At 34.5% G+C, this 25,497-nt stretch overlaps 1 protein-coding gene across 1 annotated transcript in view; it reads left to right on the forward strand.

Moving 5' to 3' along the window:
* LOC149785860 (centrosomal protein of 72 kDa-like) overlaps positions 1 to 25,497 on the forward strand; it is a 65,907-nt gene that overhangs the window by 20,055 nt on the left and 20,355 nt on the right. The window contains exons 4-9 of the mRNA XM_089931250.1: positions 832 to 986; positions 3,664 to 3,825; positions 9,990 to 10,115; positions 19,605 to 19,651; positions 20,563 to 20,776; positions 20,997 to 21,157. Of these exons, the coding sequence (XP_089787376.1) occupies positions 832 to 986; positions 3,664 to 3,825; positions 9,990 to 10,115; positions 19,605 to 19,651; positions 20,563 to 20,776; positions 20,997 to 21,157 (865 nt within the window). The remainder of the gene's footprint in view (positions 1 to 831; positions 987 to 3,663; positions 3,826 to 9,989; positions 10,116 to 19,604; positions 19,652 to 20,562; positions 20,777 to 20,996; positions 21,158 to 25,497) is intronic.

Raw genomic sequence — 25,497 nt, forward strand, 5'->3', positions numbered from 1 at the left:
TGCAGTCTTTACTCAAGCCACTTATTGATCATGGATATGTTGATATATATATATATGATTATCATTCATGTTTTAAAATGCTGACTTTTTGGATGAAAAAAAAAAAACAAGCTGAAAGATATTCATTTGTTTTGCTTTCCTTGATTTATTTTTACCATCAAAGTGACTAGTACAAATCACTGAAAATCCTGTCATTTGTACTTCCATTGGTTTACATACAAATATTTTACAAGTTTATGTGCATACTAAGCAATGAGGTACAAATCTTTTTGCAAATTATACACAAAAGCATGCAAAAATCATTAACTAAAGTTCTTTAGTAAAATCAAGCCTGGTCTTGTAGCTGTCATATTCCATGTAGCCGGTATTTGTCATATTCCATATATTCCATGTAGCTGGTATTTGTCATATTCCATATATTCCATGTAGCTGGTATTTGTCATATTCCATATATTCCATGTAGCTGGTATTTGTCATATTCCATATATTTCATGTAGCTGGTATTTGTCGTATTCCATATATTTGTCATAATCAATGTGTTTGTCATACTCTATATATTCCATTGTTATATTGTCATATTCCATATATTCCATTGTTATATTGGCATATTCCATATATTCCATTGTTCCGTATATTCCATTGTTCCATATATTCCATTGTTCCATATATTCTATTGTTCCATATATTCCATGTAGCTGGTATTTGTAATATTCCATCCATTGTTCCATATATTCCATTGTTCAGTATATTCCATTGTTCCATGTATCATATTCCATTGTTCCATATATTCCATTGGTCAATATATTCCATTGTTCCTTGATAAACACTTAGATATTACAACAGCATCGGCAGTTTGGAGGAGCTGAAGCGACTGAAACATAATCCGAACCTGAAGGAGTTGGATCTGCGGCTGAACCCTGTCACACGGACTGAGGGCGACTACAGGCTCTACCTCATACACATGCTTCCTAACCTCCAGAAACTGGGTGCGATTTAAGGCAGACAGTGTAGTCTTTTCATTCTATCATAGATTGTCATGGACTTATTCTTAAAACCTTTTCAGCAAGTGACTAAAGCTGAAACTCAGAGCCTTCAAGCCAGATAGGAATGGAGTAAACCTACATAATTTTTAAATATAGCACCCTTGTAGAAACAAAAGTTTTAAAAAAATCCTAAAAATGTTTCAGTTTAACTTCATTCTGTGAAAGATACAGAAGGTTATCATTGTTGGACTTTAATGTCACAGCTTGAATTATCTGCTCACAGCATGTTTAGAGTGGAGAGCCCTGCTTTGTATTCTTAAGATTGTTTGAGTAAGAAAGTCAAACACAAGCAAGGAACTTAAAAATTATGCACATTCATTTTATTGAAATTTAGCATACTAATTAGCACAAAGAAAGTACTTAAAGATTTTTCTATGATTTTAATTGTCTTCTAATTGCTATTACAGTATATATATATATATATATATATGTATCAAACTTTGAGCTTGAGTTTCTTGTTAAAGACATTTCAAGACTTGGTCTGGATATTATAAAGCTGTTAGCTTGAGTTTTAATATGAGATGTAATCCTCAACCAGTCAGAAGGAAATCATTCTCTTTTAAATTTTCAATCTTAGTTGCTTTAGAATAAAAGTGTTTTCAATGAATCAGATGTGTCTTGGACAGAGCTAGATTATGCATGCAACTGATGGAACATTTTGCTTTACATTCTCGAGTTATGCAGACTGGATAGTGGTTACTCAGTGTATACACTGGCACATTAATTTCATTGGATCAGTTCAATTACAGGCCCACTGATTCCATTAAGAATGTAAAGCAAAATGTTCCAACAGTTGAATGCATAACCTTGCTCTGTCCAAGACACATCTGATTCATTGAAAACACTTTTATTCTAAAGCAACTAAGCTTGAAAATTTAGCAAAGCTAAAAAACTGGGAGAAAAATACATATTTTTCAGCACTTTAAATCAAAAGTTTTATATGAGCGAGGCCACGATTTGTCCACTAGTGGTTATTTCACACAAATCACCTTGTTGTGGAGACCAAATTTAACTTCACTGGAAATATATTTTAGTTACATGCATGATTTTGAAAACTCATTGCAAAAGATTATTAACTCTTATTTGGCTGAACTCTTCCAAGAATTCATTTCATAGCCTTCAGATATTATTATGAGATCACATTAATTAGTTTTTACACAGGTTAAGTATTATTTAATACATTTCTTAAATATATTTTCTCTTTTATCCCTGCTATTATGTAATATGGGGAATATTTCTGTTGATATGTCCATTTGTCTGACAGTCTATCTTTTCTGTTTGTCCATAAACATTTTGTTTTTGGAAGAAAGTAGTGTAGAGGTGCCTTTTCATATGTAGAATTTTCTGCATTCACTAGTTAGCTCCCACGACCTTAAGGCCATGGTATGGCTGTGTCTAGTGTCTGATGTCCATTTATTGCCCACAAACATTTATTGGTTACGTATCTGAAGATTATGTTTTTGATCTCTCAGACCCACCCACTTTCTTTTTAACACAAATAAGTCCTTTGATTCTTATTGGAATTTAACCAAATTGGTGCTGACGAGACCTTAGCAAGATTTTCAGCTGTCAGCTTTCTATGTCATTTGGCAGGTGTATAGACTTTGATTATTAGACTGACCCACTTTCTCTCCCACACAATAAATTGTTTGGTTATTGTTTGATTTCAACCAGATTTGAAATGCTACTTGATATGGATGAGAGCTCTGCTGCATTTGATTTTCAGCTTTCTTTGTCATTATTTAGTGGAATTTAATTTTGTTGTCTAATTCACGAATTTTCATTTCCACATGATAGGTGACATAAATATTATTCAACTTCAACCCAGTCGGATATGCAGCTTGATTTTCATGAAGTGTTGTCTGAATTTGATTGTCAGCATTCTGTGTCATCATTCAGCAGAGTTATATCCCTCGATTTTTAGACTCTGCCACTTTTGTTTCCATTTAATAGCTCTATTATTATTGGATTTCTTCACATTTTTATATGTAGTTTGATAGCTAAAGGCTGAGGACGTAAACTCCGGGATTTCACTTGTTTTTAAAAAATAATGAGATTTCCATATTGTCCAGTTCAAGTTGTTATTTTACAAGAAAGCTAGAATCTAATAAAATCTATTTTTTTCACATGGCATTGTCTTTGGGGCATTAATTTAACCTGTTTCAGACCTTTATTAGTAAACTTGTGAAATAGCATATATAAGGCCAAGGTAGGCAATTGTATCAAATAGTGATGTTACAATAGACATCAAAGATAGCTAATTTGTTGCAAAAACCATGCAATTTTTCAAAAGATTGATTGAAATTTTTTTGATTTTATTGTGTCATGAATGCAATATTTCAGCTCACTGTTGTAAGATTCTTTGTGTCGCAAACATCCAAATGTACTTGGCTTACTTTAGATCTTTAAGCCTTCAGGGACTTGGAAGCAAAACACTTGACATTTAATTGATTATTGTCTTACCAGTTCACAGCATAATCAATAGAGTACCATTACAGCTTAATAGGCATTAAAATTTTTTCATTTACATTTTTTGTTCATATTCAGTTTATTTAAGCCACATTTTCTAATTTGTTACTGAAGCTTCATGTATCTTATTGTGAGACATTTTTATTGCCAGATGACCGTAGTGTGCGTGACAGGGAAAGACAAGGTGCTCTCATACACTTTAGCTCTAGTCAGGCCACAGAGATGACCTATCACCCTCAGAAAGCTGAGCCACCACAGAGAGCCCTCAACCCTCGGGCAGAATATGTGAAGGAGATGGGGAAAAGGACATCAGGTTTGTCATGGTAGTTGATAAATATATTTATTTTTATTTACAGCCATAAGTAAAACACTTTGGCTTGCATCTTTTCTAAATGCATTTATTAAGGCAAACTCATATTAACCAAAATTACCTGTAAAACTCTCTCGGGGTTGGCATGTACAATTTTTACATAGAAATGGTATATACTTGTTTGAAAAGTCAAGAAATGTATTTAATTTTCTGTTTTCTTATTGTTTTTGCCTAATTCAGATTCATGCATGATCGGACAATGGCAAGAATTGAGCATTCGTGGGTTGCTGTAACACTACCTCTCCCTTTTGACTCTTATTATTGTTGGCTTATGCATTATTGCATTAGACTTTTTATATCAGTCCACCAGTAATTAGGGTTTTATTGGCCTTGAAATTTTAAATATCTGAGTCATTAAAATATTATCCCAGTATGACAACAATGAACAACGATAGGGTTGGATTCAATGCTCGTAAATAGGCTAGTGAGTGTATTTACACAATGGCGCCACCGCATGTACATTGTACTTTTGAACACTTGCTGAATAAAGTACATCCCTTGGATTCAGATCATGGGCACCACTGCACTAAACTGTAATGATAAATCAACAATACAATAATGAAGTTTAAGAAATAATGCTTCGAAAAATTATGCTAATACCGTAAAAACTGAGTTTTTGTTTGCTTTGATGTAAGCAACCTTACACCCCATTTTACAAACCAATGGTAATTGTACTAATTATACAGACTGAAAGGTAATTAAATATCAAAATACTGATATAGTTGCTGGTCAAAATTCTCTTTTAACCCAAGCCAGTTTCAGGGCTTTAATGATTAACTGGCCTGTATTGATATCGAAAAACAAAAGACAAGTCCGCTAATTATAAACAAAGGGGACGCCAAAACATCCAGCTTTCCGTTGTGTGGGAAATAATGATTTTGTTCAGCCAAAATACAAAAGTAAAATAGATTGATGATGATCTTATTTGATCTATATTCATAATTTAGCCACTATTATTACCATTCTTTCATGAACATGTAAAGTTATGCTAGTTGTGCCTTGCACAATTGAACATGTGCACCTTTTCATAAAGATTATCTCAATTTGTAGAGTCGCTTATATCATTGAAAATTAGTAATTCATGAGCATGTGGATCAACGTAAATAAAACAGCTATTACCAGCTAGCTGAAGTATTATATGGAAGAATGCGATTTGGTTGAAAAAATGAATAAAGCAAAATCTGCATCTTGTATTTTTGGGAATAAACAAAGATTAAAGTGACACTAGGCACAGTTTGCACTGTTTAAGTAATGTACATTACAGCCTGGTTTCCAGGTAAACTCGAACCGGCCCCTTGTATTATAAAGTCTTTTTTTTACCTTTATTTAATTTATGTTGGAGAAATCAGAAAATGTGCACATGCAAAATAATAATAAAAACAATCATAGTAGTTTATAACAGATTAGTAAGTGTTCAACAAGAATGTATTTTTTTTCACATGCATTTATATCTTAGGACACGGAAAATCCATTATGGTAGTCAACAAAATAGTCTTAAAAACTTTCAAGTTTAAACCTTGGCCCAAATATAAGCCAACCTCCCTTCTTCCAGGCCTTCATGTTTTCCTAAATTATTTGGCTTATATGTGATTTTATATGTTAGTATTATTATGATTGAATTAGATGACAAAGTTATCAGCGTAACACTTGCATGTTCATGTAATTAAAAAGTCAATAAAAGCAATTTAAAAAAATTATATTTCCAGTTCATGATCTTCTATGTGAATGCATTTATACTTAAATGTGATAGTCCAGTCAATTTTTAACTCATTGGATGTTATCAAGCAGTGATGCACATAGAATTCTAAGGACAGGGAACATGTGTCCCACTCTCTTCAAATCTGGGGGACACACCATTTTAGGGGGACAGATGAAACTAACAGTAAATAATACACCAATACCGCTACAAAAATGAGATAATATTGATTGCCACATTAACCATGTCATCTGCTCTAGGCTGTCATATTTTCCTTGAATATTTTCATCATTGCAATAAAAAATGTATCATGTGCTCAGTCCACTAGTAGCATTAGTCCCATTACCCATCCTATAAGAGACTTTATGCTGAGGGCAAATCCATTCTGATGTCCCCCTCTCTGGATAAAAATCCTAGTTGGACAGTCCTAATTGTCTCAGAAGTGGGGTCAGGATGATGATTGTATTTCCATCATGGTGGACTCAAATGAGTTTTCAGGGAAACCAGTGATGATGGTCCATCCTTCTTGATTGGAGCTCCCAGCTCTTTCTCATCTGTCAGGTCAGGTATTGGAGGAACAGGAACTTTGGACATTTGATAAGGCAGTTAATGAAGTTTAATGCCTCCTTCCCCCAGAACTTGTGTCCTTAACCTTCTGATACTAAGAATGAAAATATTCTGTCTGGTCTGGAGAGTCACCAGGTGACTGCATCTCATCCACACCTTATGTTGTTTCGACACACTGTGATGGTTTATGAGCTTTGACATTTTCACAGAGACTGGAGTTTGCCAGGCAGCAGAAGGGGCAGTCTGTCCCTTCTTCTTTGCTTTAGCTGCTGGTTTCTGCTTCAAGCTATCTATTCCATTATTTCACTTAGCCCCTTAAACACCCGACTCACCCCCAATTGGACTCTTGGGGTGTCACAAGTAGGGATATCATCTTACTTCCTGGTTTAAACCTTGGAAGCCTTAAGGCCCATACTCTTGTCATGATTACCTCACATGCCAATCTCTTTTTGGCAGTCTCCTTTAGTATCTTTAAGGAGGAATCATGGTCTCCACAGGCACTACAGCATTTTATGTGTCTGTAGCAACAACATTGCAATGTGTACTTACCATATTAATGGTACTTTCCGCAGATATGACAGCTTGGAGATGTTGAAGATCCTGCTGAACAACAGCAAGAACCTTGTATGGTCTGTGCCTTTAGAGGTGGAAACATTCTTTTGGATGACTCATCTACTCTGTTGTGTCCCAGAATTTGAGGGACCAACAACTCAGGTCATTGGCAGCAGCTCCAGGCCCTTCCAAGTAAACCTAGATCCACACTCACCCTAACCACCCTATAGAACCTTCTCCCAAGTTTTTCAAGCAGTCTCAACAGTCTCACAATACAGTGAAATGCTCCCTCTCACCTATCAGTTGGAAAGGTCACTGGAGACATTTGTAAGACTCCTTCTTCTTCTCCTAAGGAGGGAGGGGGTCAGTCTTAGAATCCAATTTCCAGTGTTCCAATAAGAGCTCTAGTCTTTTTTTCAGGTGTTTGGTTGAGCATCATGGATAATGTTTGGGTCCATTCCACTTTAAAAGACGTCTACCATGTTTGTTTTTGAGAACTGACTCAATTAAGGGAAGTGGTACACAACCTTCTGCAGTTGAGAAGATTGGAAACATCCAGACTCTGGCTTTCATTTCCTGGAACTTTCTGGTGTTGAAGAAAGGCAGAAATGTGTGTCATAATCAACCTTTCTACCTTAAACATATTTCTTCAAGAATGATGCTTCAAGATGGAGGCTACTGCCTCAGACAAGACCATCATAAAGCCTGTGACTGGGTGGTCTCCATTAATCTTCAGGATGTGTACCTTCAAATCCCCAACTTTCCTCCATGCAGAAAATGCCTCCTATTTTGTCTCAACCAAGAGGTATTTCAGTTTTGAGCTCTTCCATTTCACCTCACCTCAGCCCCAAAAACTGTTACCAGGGAGATGAGGGTAGTTGAAGCCCAGTTGAGGTTGTTAAGATCCATATCCTCCAGTATTTCAGTGACTGGTTGATGTACAACATTCTGAGAGATTCATTTCTGAAGGATCTTTCCCTTTGTTTGGTTGATGATGACCTGTCTCAATCTTGTCACAAATAAAGATATGTCAGATCTCATTAAAATCTCATACCCTTTCAGGACTTTATGTATGTGGGGATGAATTTCCGCACCAGCTGGAAGAGTTTGTGTTCCTGCAGACAGACTTGACCTCTGCCTCTCTCCTGGAAACTCTATTCTTAGCTGCAGAGGTGGTTTTCCTAAGGAGACATTACTTGCATCCTCTCTAGACTACTCAAGGACCATATGTCAGCTTGGATTGCCCTGGGATCCATTTTTCACTGCATCTGTGTTCATGGCTATATTGGAACCAGTTTCTGACTAGAATCCCAGTTCACACCCCTGGACCCCTCTGCTTTCTGCATAAGATTCAGAATGGAGTGCTTACCTAGAGCCAGAAAGCAGTATAGTTCTTCAGGGAGTTTGGTTTACAGGAAGAAGTGATCCTTTACATAAACAGCTAAGAAATGCAGACAGTGTTTCTAGCCTTACTGGAGTGTGTCAGCCTCATAAGTCAGCATTGCATTTTGGTCACCTCAGACAACACATCATTAACAGTGTAATTTAAGCATCAGGGAGGTACACAGATGCTATCCCTTTTGTGTGGAAGTTTGGAAAACCCTCTGATGGTAACCTTATAGGAGATCACCCTCCAATTCCACCAAATAATACTACACGTGCTCCACCATGGCAGGATTTCCACTGTTGGCTCATCATGGTAGACCTTCTGTGGCTTCAACAATTGTTACTCAATGACCTACTCATCCTGTTGCTAGCTGAGTCTGCTGAGGAGGGACAAGCTGCCTTAGCACAGAGCATCTATCCTCTACAATAGCCTAAACATTTACCACCTTCATACTTGGCACATCTCCAATAATCAATCTACCAGGACAAGTTATTAAGCAAGGTTGCCATCTGCATCGTCCAGACTACAAGGCAGTCGGCTCCCAGGGTATATGATGCAAGTGGGGAATATTCTGTGATTGATGCAGTAAGAAACAGTGGTCCTTGCTGGACCCCTTTAAAAGCAGTTGTGAATTTTCTCCTCTTCCTTTTAGAGGAAAGAGAATGTTTAATATTCACTATCAAGGGTTATAGGGCCACCATTTCTAACATTAACAAGTTCTCCATGGGTGCCTCTGCTGGATTGGACATTTATCTGTCTAACCTCATTGGTATTTTGAGCTTCAGAGATTTGTATCTCAATCACTAATGCATAGATGGTATTTTTGGGGGGCATTGTTAATAACCCATTTAGAACCCTGGAGTGAAGCTTCTTTTGAATACCTTACATTTAAGAATGTTTTCCTGCTCCCATTAGTATCAGCAAGAAGAAGGAGCCTTCATTCCTGGTCAGTGAATAAGGGTTGTTTACAGTTAAGTGGTTATCATGATTCTGTTTCTTATCTTTGCACATTAGGCTTTCTGGTTGAGAATCAGCTGTCTTTAGTCCATTAACAGGGATGATCAAGCACCTTTGCCCAGTTAGGATCTTAAAAGTTTTATTTGGCTTCTTTTAAAGGGAAAGGGGAGAGTTGGAATCACCTCTATTAAAAAATTCCCGATATTTTGGAAGACACTGTTTACAGATGGATTTGTCCTCACTGTCGGGGTAGGTTATGAGTCCCACCCTTATTGGTATGGATTTGTCTTTTATGAGAATTAAAGCCCATGAAGTTAGGACTGTTGCTGCAAATTAGGCCTCTTTGAATCACTCCTTTTTGATGATGTTATGAGATCCTTCTAGCAGTCTAGCAATCTCTATCTTTGGACCATATGGTGACAGCACAACACATGGACCCTTCTTCTACCAACTTACAGTAGTCTGCAGAGACACATGGACCAATTTTCTACCAACTTACAATAGTGAACACTCTTACCCTGGTAGATTCAGCAATGCAGTAGTAGCAGGTAATCTGTTACTGTTATTAAATTGTATTGGGGGCGGGGGAACAACTTTAATTAAGTACGGTAATGCTTACCTACTACTATTGCAAAGATTTCCCCTACCCCCTCCCAATGATGTCCAGTAATCTAGGTCCATGTCAGAATGTTGCATGTGACTAAAAAGTCAGACTTGGATCATGTTCTTTTCAATTCTGGATCTCCAACATTACTTGGTGTAGTGAATAATTAGCTTGAACTCAGGACTACAAGTCCTGGAAAGGTTAAGCAGTGCAATAGTATCAGGTTACATTACATTACATAATTATAATTAGTTATATGCCCCCACCCCTTTTACAAATATAATTATCACAGTTACTATTTCTAATAGTTATGATTAGACTAGTGCAGTCATAAATACTTACAGCTCTAGACGACGATGATGTGGAAGTTTTAGACCTAATAGCCCGTACTGGAGGTGACTTGCGAAAGCCATGGCCTGTGACGGGGTCATCAGCACGTGAACCTGGTGTAGAGGATTACTCTCTTAATGGTATGTTTATGTTTCAATCTTATTTTCGTATCTTGTACTATTGACAGAAGATAGCATGTGTACAAATATAACTGAAATAAACTGCCTGAAAAGCCCTTCAGTTATTAATGAAGTCTTTATTGTCATAAATTTCATAGGTAATGAAGGCTTAACTTTGTGCTTGATCACAAGCAACAACTGTGTATTGGCATCTGTAAAAAAAAAACTTGATTCTTTTGTTGATGTTTTGTTTGATAAACTTTTAATTGTATTCCCATATAGTTCTTGCAAATCATAATTCAAAATTAGTAAACAATTTGATGATACGGTTAAAAAGGATCTGAAAATATAATACCTGCTTGTTGTGAAACATTGTGCATAGGGAACAAAAATTAAAATTGGATGGAAAAACATGAATATGGTTAGTAAATATTTGTAGTGTGAAAACAGAAAGAAACCTTATTTCATAATTTTCTATATATAGATGTGAAAGTAAAGTGGTATACTCTCATAGGTGGTGCTCAACACTGTCATATTTTGCATAGGGTTAGATTTTGAAAGAAAAAGAATTTCCCAGATTTTCATCACTGGTTATACTGGCCTTTTAAAAGGATGTAAACCTCAGGTATTGTTAAAAGAATTTTAATTCCATTTATTTTGGTGTACACTTGATGGGTTAAATTTGGGTTATGAGTATGCAGCTTGACCATACTTCATATGTGCACTATCAAAACTCTTCTAGCTCTGCCTTATCATTATCACTTCCTGGACTTCAGAAGTAAATTGTACAGCAAAAGAGACAATAACTTTTTATCGTTTTTATTTATTTGGTAATTCATTCATATTCATTGCACTTTCAGAAGCTGGTATTGTCTAGTTTGGCAAAATTCCTTTTCCCTTTGTTAATAACTGCTAAAGATAGTGTACATTAGACTAATTCAGGCTGATATTTGATCACATGGGAGCAGCCATTTTGGTTAGCTGTGTACTTAGTTCATGTAGATCTTCCTTAAGTACAATATCCAAAGAAATTTCAGCCATGTTACATGAAGTAACAGAGATATGCCAACATTCTCACCATTGTGCATGTTGTAAATGTGTAATTCACCTTACACCTGTCACTCACTCAGAAGTACATAATATCTTTAGAGTGTCCCCTTACAGTCTAGGTATTATAATATCCACTAACAAAGCTCTTTTTCATATATGGTACTGATTTTAATGTTATAATATCCACTAACAAAGCTCAACCTCATATATGGTACAGATTTTAATGTCATAATACAGTGTGACCCCGCTATAACACAGTAGTTGGGAGCCATATAACCCAACCGCGTTATAGACCGAACCGTGTTATAAGCAACCAGGTCATTTAGCTGAAGAAAATTATGCATGTACCCAAAAAAATTGCACGGAGGGGGCGTAGGTAATAAATGCAGGTGGTAAAATACGTGCTTCATCGGCACAGTTACCATCTTAAATCGATGCATATTAAATGAGAAATACACCTGTAGTGAAAACAGAGAGGACATATATAGTAGTTTACTTTATTTAAAGAACCACAAATTGGTACATATATGCAAATACTGTTTATATATACGTATAATATATAGCATGAATAGTATCAACACCGTGTACTCACCCGCAAACCTCATCATATACATTGAATCCACAATACAAGTGATTTCATCGAAAACATGCACACACACAGCTTTAAAATATTCAATAAATTTTGTCACAGGTCATAATGGTCTGAATTCAGTGGAAAAATATAGCACAATCATGTAACGAATGACGAAGCACACTTACTTTTCAGTACGTCCAGAGTCAGTAAAAGTTAGTTTGCATTTTAAGCCACCGTTGGTAGCGTTCGTAAGCATAAACATTTTCCCTACAAAAAGAAAACTTTCATGGCACAGTTAACGTGTTCCAGTCACATTGGAAAATGCAAAAATCCATCAGATTCCATCACTTTCATTTAAGTCTGGTACTGATTTCCTTTGATGAAAAGCTCTTTGTTTTATTGAAAGATTGTAGTCAGCTTTCTTTGATGAAGGGTGCATGCGTTATTCAAGTCACTGCTAAAGGACAGCTTTGGAGAACCAAACAAATGCCCATTTCTTATTGCGGCAGCAACATCAAATAATTGTATTGCATGATTGAGACTGATTTTTTTTCCCCATTTGCTGAGTACGTTTTCATAACAATTGGTGCTTCAATGGTAATCTCTTTCCTTTGAAATTTCATCAAACTATTTTGTCTGGGTACATTTTTTAAAAAGGAATTGGTCATCATTTGGAGTATTCTAGTTACGTCCCTCCATGCCTATTGATCAAACCAATAAGTAAGATGTAGTTTTTATTATTTTTTATATTTTTTTTTTAAAAATTTGTGGTAGCAGCTTGATGCTGCATTCCACACATGCGTCTGAAAATTAACAAAGGATCAACGGACGATAGAGATGCAGGCGTTCAGGTTTGATGACAGCGATTATAACAGAAAATGTGAGTGTTCTGAAGGATTTAATTCTGAGTGAAAAGAAGAGGAATTTTACTTACCATCCACATACAAATGTCAATCTTTGTAAATGTATTAATTACTAGCGAGCGGCCAAAAATCCGATGAAAGATAGATTACAAGATAATACCTCGTACTGTTGATCTCCATTACCAGAAATGTCAACAACAAAAAAGCGGATATTCCACAACATACAGTACTCATGCTAGATGTCATGATAAGCGGATTATAATATAACAATGCACTGTTTACATGGTTTGTCAATGGACAAAAAATTTGTTTATGTAATAATAGATAAATTTCAGTGCATTTTATATCCAGTTTGCAGCTTCCTTTCATGTGGCCTCTGAATTTCTGCACTCTAAACCAATGGTTGTATATAAAAGTTTAAACAGCCAACAACGTCGCCAATAAATAAAAATCGCCACATGTTATGTTTTGCCTCCAATAAGGAAAAACAATCCAAATTTGCGACATTGGTAAAGACCTACGCGATCCCAGAATAAACTTTTTATGCGTTATTTGTCATCCTTTTAAGAAGAAAAAATACTTTTTTGTGTACGAGAAAAATACATACAAAATTTAAGGAGCCACGCCACGATCGTCTTTGTATTATACATACACGATCTCTTCCCCAAAATGATAATAAAGTTTTTACATTTTTTTCATACTTTTAAAACAGATTTTTTTTTGTGTACAAGAAAAATACATGTATATGGAGTTTCGGGAGCCACATCATGACCGCGTTATATCCGAATTCATGTTATAACGGAGCGCGCTATAGCGGGGTCACACTGTATCCACTAGCAAAGCTTTTTTTCATGTATGGTACTGACTTTAATGTTATAATATCCACTAGCAAAGCTCAACCTCATATATGGTAGATAATTTAATGTTATATTATCCACTAGAAAAACTGTTTTCATATATGGTACAGATTTTAATGTCATAATATTCACTAGCAAAGCTCCTTCTCATATATGGTACAGATTTTAATGTCATAATATCCACTAGCAAAGCTCTTTCTCATATATGGTACAGATTTTAATGTCATAATATTCACTAGCAAAGCTCTTTCTCATATATGGTACAGATTTTAATGTCATAATATTCACTAGCAAAGCTTTTTCTCATATATGGTACTGATTTTAATGTCATAATATCCACTAGCAAAGCTCTTTCTCATATATGGTACTGATTTTATGTTATACTATTCACTAGCAAAGCTCTTTCTCATATATGGTACAGATTTTAATGTCATAATATTCACTAGCAAAGCTCTTTCTCATATATAGTACTGGTTTTAATGTCATAATATTCACAAGCAAAGCTCTTTCTCATATATGGTACAGATTTTAATGTCATAATATTCACTAGCAAAGCTCTTTCTCATATATGGTACTGATTTTAATGTCATAATATCCACTAGCAAAGCTCTTTCTCATATATGGTACTGATTTTAATGCCATACTATTCACTAGCAAAGCTCTTTCTCATATATGGTACAGATTTTAATGTCATAATATTCACTTGCAAAGCTCTTTCTCCTATATGGTACAGATTTTAATGTCATACTATTCACTAGCAAAGCTCTTTCTCGTATATGGTACTGATTTTAATGTCATACTATTCACTAGCAAAGCTCTTTCTCGTATATGGTACTGATTTTAATGTCATAATATTCACTAGCAAAGCTCTTTCTCATATATGGTACTGATTTTAATGTCATAATATTCACTAGCAAAGCTCTTTCTCATGTATGGTACTGATTTTAATGTCATAATATTCACTAGCAAAGCTCTTTCTCATATATGGTACTGATTTTAATGTCATACTATTCACTAGCAAAGCTCTTTCTCATATATGGTACAGATTTTAATGTCATAATATTCACTAGCAAAGCTCTTTCTCATATATGGTACTGATTTTAATGTCATAATATTCACTAACAAAGCTCTTTCTCATATATGGTACTGATTTTAATGTCATAATATTTACTAGCAAAGCTCTTTCTCATATATGGTACTGATTTTAAAGTCATAATATTCACTAGCAAAGCTCTTTCTCATATATGGTACTGATTTTAATGTCATAATATTCACTAGCAAAGCTCTTTCTCATATATGGTACTGATTTTAATGTTATAATATCCACTAGCAAAGCTCAACCTCATATATGGTACATAATTTAATGTTATACTGTCCACTAGAAAAACTGTTTTCATATATCTACATATTTTAATGTTATAATATCCACTTTCAAAGCTCTTTCTCATGCATGGTACATAATTCATTGTCATAAAATGAAGTGTTAAGTCTAAAAAATGTCATTATTCCTAAAATAGTTAACAAAATTTATAGCTAATGCTTATATCAATTGCAGCAAATAGTAGAGAGATAACACTGATATATTAAATTGTTTGTAAAACAATAGAGAGATAACATTGATATATTTAATTATTTTGTAAAACGGTCGAGAGATAACTGATATATTTAATTGATTATTTGTAAAACGCTAGAGAGATAGCATTGATATATTTGATTGATTATTTGTAAAACAGTAGAGAGATAACATTGATATATTTAATTTATTATTTGTAAAACTGATGAGAGATAAAAGTGATATATTTAATTGATTATTTGTAAAACAGTAGAGAGATAACATTGTTATATTGGCATTCAGTTTCCTGAAAAAGCAAAACTAAGTCAAATTCCTCAAAACTGGACACCTGGTTTACCAGAATCCCCTCAAGATTGAATTTTGTGGTGGTCCTGAATTTTTGTCTTCTTTAGTATCATTCTTTCCCCATAAACCAATACTCCTCTGCTCTGTAGACCAAAACAATTTTCAATCCCAAATCTCAATATTACAATGCCAAAAACCTCTTAAAACCAAAACTCACTTCAACAAAACTTGGAACTAACTTTACCTGCTAAATTCCTGACACACACTTAGACCAGACAATTTACAGTTAGCAAATGCTGTATAGGCTTATTGTTGAAAATACTGTGTAGACTTATCAGTGAAAATACTGTATAGGCTTATTGGTGAAAATACTGTGTAGGCTTATCAGTGAAAATACTGTATAGGCTTATCAGTGAAAATACTGTTTAGGCTTATTGCTGAAAATACTGTGTAGGTTTATCAGTGAAAATACTGTATAGGCTTATCGGTGAAAATACTGTTCAGGCTTATCAGTGAAAATACTGTTTAGGCTTATCAGTGAAAATACTGTTAAGGCTTATCAGTGAAAATACTATATAGGGTTGTTGGTGAAAATACTGTTTAGGCTTATCAGTGAAAATACTGTTTAGGCTTATCAGTGAAAATACTGTATAGGCTTATTGGTGAAAATACTGTTTAGGCTTATTGGTGAAAATACTGTGTAGGTTTATCAGTGAAAATACTGTATAGGCTTATCGGTGAAAATACTGTTCAGGCTTATCAATGAAAATACTGTTTAGGCTTATCAGTGAAAATACTGTTAGGCTTATCAGTGAAAATACTGTTTAGGCTTATCAGTGAAAATACTGTATAGGCTTGTTGGTGAAAATACTGTTTAGGCTTATCAGTGAAAATACTGTATAGGCTTGTTGGTGAAAATACTGTTTATGCTTATCAGTGAAAATACTGTTTAGGCTTATCAGTGAAAATACTGTATAGGCTTGTTGGTGAAAATACTGTTTAGGCTTATCAGTGAAAATACTGTGTAGGCTTATCGGTGAAAATACTGTTTAGGCTTATCAGTGAAAATACTGTATAGGCTTATCAGTGAAAATACTGTGTAGGCTTATCAGTGAAAATACTGTATAGGCTTATCAGTGAAAATACTGTTTAGGCTTATCAGTGAAAATACTGTTCAGGCTTATTCTCATTTTTTGTTTTTGATCAGCAGATGAACTGGAAGTGTGCCAACTTTCTCAGCACAGTTGCAGCAATGTAAACAACTATGTATGGAATTTTTGCCTTGTAAAGGTGGAAGATAGTATAAATAATTATCAGTTGGAATGAGTTCAGTTTTTGTGGCATTTATTTAAATTAATACATTAATTGTTCAAGTGTTGCAACTGATTTTCAAGAACTTTAGTTTTTTCAGCCTCTGTTCATGCTGGATTACTAGTTTCATTTCTGCCCTGTTATGATTCTTTGGTCTTAAGCTAATTAATGGAAAGAAGAAAAACCAACAAGTTTTGTAAATTTCAACAATTTGTTTCCCTAGTATACAAAGTAAAAATTTAAAAGGAACATAGAGTATTGTGAATTAAATCCCAAATAGTTCTAAAAGTTCTAGCACAATTCCAGAAGTATAGTGTTCAAAATGAATTTAAGTATTGAATGTGCTGACGTGTCAGTAGTCTTGGATGATGCACCAACAGTCTTGATGTATGACATGGTATAAACCAAAATTTCCTTAAATGAATTCACAATAATTGCAAAATGTTAATTAGTCCAAAATTCAGTAAGCACTTTGTAATTCCATTTAATAATTTAAATAAGTAAATCCTCCCAGATTATAACGGGGCACAACTGAAAGACTGATTCCACTAGACAGATATTAATATAGGAATGAATAGATTTGATGTAACCAAATTTAGATATAAAACTAAGTCACAATAAGATGGCAAGGATGTGGGTTGAAAGTTCATTTCCTGAACATTCTAAGTTTTTAACAAAGTCAGGTCTTTTACTTAAATTTCAATAAACAGCATGACAACAATAAGGTACACCAGGGTTATTCCAAGGGAAAATTAATGTCCTGAACTCAAATCCAAGTGAACAAGTTTTTCACAAATGATCATTATTTTAAAATTAATCTGCAATCATGGACAAAAGTCACTATGTTGTTGTTGTTGTTGTTGTTGTTGTTGTTGTTGACGGGTTTAACGCCATTTTTCAGCACACGATAGGCTATATATGGCGGCCAGTATTAATGGTGGAGGAAGAACCCGGGCAAACCCCGGAAAGAACCACCAACCCATGAGAAGCTACTGGCAAGCTTTCTCACATACCCACATTGGCTGAATCTTAGACTCGAACCGGCGCAGGCAGAGGTGAGATGGCAGTGATCCATAACGAAGAGCGCTTTAGACCACTCGGCCACTCGGGGCCCCAAAGTCACTATGTAATATGTTATTTACAATTGATCATTACAATCTACAATCACTAACAAAAGTTAAGCACAGATAAATAAATAAATGTAGCAATCCACTATTACATGATTGTTAGATTTGAAGTTAACACATTAACCCCTAGCGACGAATTAACGGGGCAGGAGGTAGTAGCCTACTGCCGAGCTCTGTAGCGTCATGGTCATGCATGATACACTAAAGTGGGTGGTATTATAGAAAGGTAGACAGATGTAGCTCTACAATGATACCAAATAATCTGGAATATCTAGTTGCACTACAAAATACAGATAAAAAAACTCATTTTTGGACCCAACTTTTTTTAACCCAAAATTCGCCCATGGTTCGGAATCCAATTTTGTGTCCAGATTTTAGACTTTTTGGTCTTGAATCTAAGGCAAACCAGCATGAACTGCAAACAGACAGATGAGCCTTTGCAAAAAGTAGGATAAGATGGGCATTTGGAATAAAGAATGGTCTCCATACAAAAATAATGGCTCCATTAAACAAAAAAATAAAAATAAATAAAAAAAATTATAAAAAAATTCCAACTTTTACCCTTTTGCTCATGTGCAAGTCAAATAGCCAATGAAAAACAATGTTTCTAACACAACTAGGCAGTATGTTATTGAAAGCTGACCGGGGATTTGGTGTTTTCGAGTCTGTTCAGAAATAGCTTTCAAAATGTGTTTCCTACTCGATTTTCAGGCGAAAATGACAAAAAGCTCAAGGGGTTAATGTGTTAAATTTACACTTTTTGATATATGTTTGAGGATAATTTCATGACAGTGATTCTTTCAGGAAAACAAGAAGATAGTTTTCATGTGCAATCAGTATGAGTAAAACCATTCTGTTAAAGGTCTTTTGATAACCACATATACCACACTGTTTCTAGTCCTTGGAATTATAACATGTAAGTGGTTTCGACATCACATTTCTCTTTTTAATAAGAAAGTGTTAATAATGTTTCTGTAAATATAAAAGAAAATATAGAGAAAAAAAATACCCATTATTCATTATTTGTTTTTGATGATGTAATGAGACTAAGTGATTCGAAAAAGAAAAAAATTCCTTTCATGGATGTAAGAAAGAACAAGAAAATTGTAATTCCCAAAATTAAGACTATTAAGTCCATAAAAATGCAAAACAGGTATGTAATAAAATTCTGCAGACTTAAATCTTTGAAGTTGATGATTATTTATTTCCTCTATGTATTTCATAATCTTTAGTGAAAAAAAGCAAAAATGGCATCCTGTTACATCTTCAGCCAATTAATGATAACAGCTTTTATATCTTGATCTTCATGTTCAATATAATAAGGAAGATTGGTTATCTAGTGTCTCACAGTCAAAACATTATTTGGGAATCTGTTCAGCGATATTGTGAAATATGTAAGTCAAAGATTCCATTGGTGACTTTATGTTACATCTTTTTCCAAACCAAAAAGTTCATTTTTCCACAGTACCAGTGAGGAACATCTTCATTCATAGGGAAATAAATTGCTTTAAAATTAAGTAACATGTCAACTTAAAATAAGTATGAAATTTAACTTTGAGATGTAACACTTTATTTAATGACATAAAATTCTGTACCATATACTAATGCATCTGTCAAAGAGGTTAAAATTAATAAAATTGGTGAGAGTGTCTTTTGTAATAACAGTGTTTTAAAGTTTTTGTTGACTGGTGAATTACTGTCATTGTTACACCTTGATTCACCAGTAAATTGATAGAAGCTACCAACAAATATGCAGACACTTGATGTTTTTAATTTTGTTTTTACTCTTTTCCTTAATATTTTCTTACAACAGATGCTGTTGCAGGTGAAATTCTTTGCTTTAATGCAATGTCATGTTTTTCTTCATTAGGCTTGAAAGAGTTGCATTCGGATACAATGGACAAGCTGGATAAACAGGTTATCTTAAACACAATACAGCATCATCACATATTTTCATATTTGAAGTTATCAAAAAGTCACAGTTACATTAAATTTCTATATTTGTATATATCTTAAGTATTTATAGATAAACTTTAAATACAAAGGAAGAGTGCATCGGTTTTTCCTACAGACATTTGTATGTTGGAATTATGCAGTGTTGTCCAAAAAGGAAATCCTTCAGTAAGCTGTGCATTATCAGATACAAATTAACAAACTGTTTTTGTAACATAAATGAATTAGATATAATATTCTTGTTGTAGTGAAAATCACTGCTTATGCACTTAGAAAACATGGTTGTCACAAGCAGGTGCCCTGTCAATATATAGTATTTCTCCTTTGCTAAGCTCAAAGTCCATCTTGTAAATTGGTTTTTTTTTTTTTTTTTATGCAAAGCTTACTGATGTAGAAGTTTCTTAGAACATTGGGAAAGGCAGGGATGGGCTTATAATCATAGATGGTTTCATTGTGAGATAATAACAGTACATCCTCTTTAACATGTCAGGCGTTATCTCATCATGAGATAATGACAGTGTATCTTCATCATGTCAGGCTCTGTTTTATCAAGAGATAATGACAGTACACCATTTTCAATGTGTAGCATGGTCTTATCATAAGATAATGACAATACACCATTTTCAATGTATGAAGCATGGTCTCATCATCAGATAATGACAGTACATCCTCTTTAACATGTCAGGCATTATCTCATCATGAGATAATGATAGTGTATCTTCATTGTGTCAAGCTCTGTTTCATCAAGAGATAATGACAGTACACCATTTTCAATGTGTGAAGCATGGTCTCATGAGATAATGACAGTACATCACATGTCCGTGAACTGAGAGTCGAAAAGGAATGATATATTAAGTTTAATATGTTTTTAATAGCAATCAAAGTATGTGAAGCAGCCCACTGCAGAGGTAGATGAGGTGATGGATGCCTATTTGAGAAAATATCCAAACATTACAAATGCTAGAAATACTGTGTCAGAGTCGCAGCGGCATCCAAGACAACCAGACCCCAACTTAGAGTTCCAGGATGAAACAGAAGCCTACTCCAAGTTTAAAAGTCATGGCTACTTCACAGCTAACCCTTCTTCAGGTATTAGTTATTTATTCTCATAATAAGGCTTATACTGTATTTATGAATGCTGAAAGAAAAATCAGCATGACATAATGTCATTTCAGTTTTGACTAAGTTGGTTGTTATTCCAAAGGTTCGAAGAATATCATGTTGGATCTGTTACCTGAATTTATATGTTATTTTCCTATTGTGTATTTCATATCTAACAAAATGTTTTGTTTTAAATTTTATCTTTAAGGGGATGGTGCCAGTGCTGAAGTTTCTTACATTCAGACAGAGCGAGATTCTACCTATCCCCCACCTCCCTCCCGTGTCCAGTTAGAGAGGCACAAAGGCCCTGACCCATATGAAGATTTAGACAGTAGCCCAAATCACCTGAAGCCACAGAATATGAAAGAGGTAGATAGATATCCTGTATATGAAGGAAGTAGATAGATATCCTGTATATGAAATAGATAGATATCCTGTATATGACGTAGATAGATAGGTATCCTGTATATGAAGTAGATAGATAGGTATCCTGTATATGAAGTAGATAGATAGGTATCCTGTATATGAAGTAGATAGATATATATCCTGTATATGAAGTAGATAGATATGCTGTATATGATGGAAGTAGATAGATATCCTGTATATGAAGGAGGTAGATAGATATCCTGTATATGGAGGTAGATAAATATCCTGTATATGAAATAGATAGATATCATGTATATGAAGTAGATAGATAATCCTGTGTATGAAGTAGATAAATATCCTGTATATGAAATAGATATATATCCTGTATATGAAGTAGATAGATATCCTGTATATGAAGGAGATAGATATCCTGTATATGAAGGAGGTAGATAGATATTCTGTATATGAAGGAGGTAGATGTCCTGTATATGAAGGAGGTAGATATCCTGTATATGAAGGAGGTAGATAAATATCCTGTATATGAAATAGATAGATATCATGTATATGAAGTAGATAGATAATCCTGTGTATGAAGTAGATAGATATCCTGTGTATGAAGTAGATAGATATCCTGTGTATGAAGTAGATAGATATCCTTTATATGAAGTAGATTGATAATCCTGTATATGAAGTAGATAGATATCCTGTATATGAAGTAGATTGATAATCCTGTATATGAAGTAGGTAGATAGGTATCCTGCGACCTTGCTTAAAACAAATTCTAATTTAGCGACAGTTTTAGCTTAAGCCAAGTACTGTTGGAAGTCAAAATAATTCAAGTGTCTCAAAAGGTCATATTTGCTGAAATGTCTGATAAGTAAACTAAGATGACCAGTTACAAACTGAGCAGGTTTAACCTCAGACCTAAGGTGACCATTTACAAACTCAACACTCCGGTGGCCTAGTGGTTAGAATGTCTGCCTCGGATGCGGGAGGTCGTGGGTTCAATCCCTGGCCAAGTCACACCAAAGACTTCTAAAAATGATACTAACAGCTGCCTCACTAGACGCTCAGCATTAAGAGGTTAGAGTTAGGACTGGTCGGCCTGGTGTCAGGATACTGGTAATGTGACTGGGTGGAACATCATGCTACATGTCTGCGGCATGATGCCCCAGTGCTAGACATCACTTTAATCTGCCACACTGCAGACATCGTAGCGATATGACTGGAAAATTATTAAAGCTATGTTAAAAATTTAAATCACACGCACACACATACAAACTCAACACCTAAGGTGACCATTTACAAATTTAGCACCTAAGATGACCATTTACAAACCCATCATGTTTCAAGTCAGATCTATGAAGCTCATAATTATCCATAATATTGTTCAGTCATTATGTTTTCCAGTTATTACAATACCAGAGCATTAGGTAATAGACTAGTGACTGTGTACTTCATTTCTGACATGATATTGTTCAGTCATTATGTTTTCCAGTATAAAAAAAAACAAAGCATTAGGTACAGGGTTCCCACACTACTAGGAAATCTGGAAAAAGTCAGGAGAAATGATAATTTTTTCCTGACCGTGAAAAGTCCTTGAATTTTGCAAATAATTGATGAAACCAGGGATTTTTCCACCACCACTTGAAGCTCGAAACAATTATATAATTCAGTCGTAACTGAACTGATCATGAGTTAAATTTATTGAGATCAGACCAGAATATTCGGAGGTTGCAGTATGGAACATTTGAGCGCTTGATATAAACATATTAGTTGAGTCAACCCACTCTCAGTGGATTAGATTCATCTAGTAGACAAGATAAAACTAAGGCGTTGATGAAATTTGACCTGGTACTTGCGATTTGCATTGCTAGTTACACGAGTACACGTATCTCACAACCCACATGTTCATGATGTCATAAATCCACCAGTCACGTTTTATCAATAATAACCCATTTCAAATGTTATAGAAAAAAATAAAAATTATTAATACAAAACAAATGAAAGGACACAAAGTCCTCTGTATATATTCTGAGAACAACTATCAGGATTTTGTTGCATCATGTAACTACAATATTGACATGTGCTCTCTGCTTGACGACTGGCCAGATTGCTGCGATAGCGACAGGTTATCTGGTGACTATTGTCTTCTGATGTCATTGTTTGAGATTTGTGAAGTCATGTGACTAGTTATGCAAATGGCAAGTATCAGGTCAGGTTTCATCTATGCTGTAGTTTCGTTTAGTCCGTCAGCAGATTAAAGACATAACTATTATAATATTTGCCATTTCTGAGAAAATAAAACCATTTTCCTATCAATTTCATGCAGGTATGAGTTGATATAACATCATATAAATCTGCTAGGCTGGCTGGTAAGCGACTATCATATGTCGCTACCGACACAGTGGTGGCAAATTCCAAATTTCAACATGCAATTGCTGACCCCACACCCCATCCTAAATGTCCAAATGTGAAAAATGGGGTGGGAATATTCGGAGGAAACCCATATTAGAAAATGGACTGCTATTTGTTTTAAGTCAAATTTGTTGTCCAAAATGTTGAATCTCTGAGCTGAACTTTGGTGTGAAACTATTAAACAGTGGCATGTAGCTTGAGGAATTGGTTTCGGATCTTAAAGAGGATACAGGAAAAATGGGAAATTGTCATCCCTCATATTATATATTAAACAACAATTCGAGTCCCTGTATCAATACAGGTTTGGGGACTAGTTTATCGAATTACAAGAAGACATGATTTTACAGAAAATTCAGTCCTTGTTTATACAACAAAATGTAATTTTGAGGTCTTTTGTCAAAATTTAAATCAACCCTTTTGTAAATGGTTGTAAATGATGGATTTTTAACTAGATCCTCTTAAGAAGTTTAAGTTGTTTGAAAAATCTTGTTCGGGTTTTATTGGTACAGATTAATTAAGGGTTAAACTTTTTCGTTACAAGATAAGATTCTAATACTTTGCATTTATTGTTTTTTCATATTGTGATGTGAAAAGTTTGCTTTGTATAACATGACTATATATTGCTCTAGAATTCTTTAGAATTAAAGGTTTGAAAGGAAACAAAACTTATTCATGTTCATTATGTTGTTTCCACATAGCAACGTAATGCAGGTCAGCAAAGTTAGAATTTTTATTCCATACATTGAAATAACTTTGCATGCCAATTTATAGGAATATACGGTAGTCAAACTTGTTTCGTGTGATACATTTTATGGTTTTGTACATGATCATCTTTTCTGACTTAGATGGTTTGGAGTGTCTTGAAATAGGAACATCTTTAGATTTAGAAAATGCACGTTTTATAATCTAAAATGTTCTTTAAAACCATTCAGTAACGATCATGTCTGAACCTTGAAAATATTAATTTCATCCTGGAAAAACACTGGAAATGACCTGGAAATTTATCTTTAGAAAAGCGTGCAAACCATGTACGTGTATGTAATAGACTAGTGGAAGTGTACTGCATGTCTGACATTGTCAGAATCTTACAACAATGAATGTCATTGGCTTTTGAAGTTGGTCCCTTATGAATAGTAATACATCGATGCATGGCAGTTATTAATGGGTACAAGAGAATGACGTATAACTTATCCCAGTTAAATCAATAGAAAAATACTAGAAGCAAACCTTTTTTTCATCATCTTCATATACTTTTTCAGGGGTTTAATGATTTACCATGGGACTTTACTGGATATTAGCTCCGTGTTATACTTTTTCAGGGGCTTCATGATTAACCATTGGAATTTACTGGATATTAGCTCAGTATTATACTTTTTCAGGAGCTTCATGATTTACCATTGGACTTTACTGGATATTAGCTCCATGTTATACTTTATCAGGGACTTCATGATTTACCATTGGACTTTACTGGATATTAGCTCCATGTTATACTTTTTCAGGGGCTTAATGATTTACCATTGGACTCTAAGGGATATTAGCTCTGTGTTTTGCATCTTAATGTCATGTAGAACGGTCTGCTTACTGGCACAAGGAACTCTTATTTTTCAGTTATTAGAGTAGAATCAGAAACTGATGCAGGATGAAACTCAACAATAATTTATATAAGAAAAGGTTATCATTTTTATAAATTTATTTTGTTTAAGAAAAGAGAGGTAAATAATAGATGAAAACATATATTAGAAGTATTTATCAATAGCAGGTCCAGGTCTGTAAAATGACACATTTTCAGTTACATCAAATAATCAGGCAATTCCATGTTTTTTTGTGATATTTTAGAAACAACTTATTATGCCTTTTATCATTGTCATTTTATTAGATTCACTATTGTCTGATTATGATGCTAATTTGCATGAAAAATGTGGGGG

The sequence above is a fragment of the Sinohyriopsis cumingii genome, chromosome 13 (genome assembly GCF_028554795.1).
Source record: "Sinohyriopsis cumingii isolate HCF-2022 chromosome 13, ASM2855479v2, whole genome shotgun sequence".
Lineage (NCBI taxonomy): Eukaryota > Metazoa > Mollusca > Bivalvia > Unionida > Unionidae > Sinohyriopsis > Sinohyriopsis cumingii.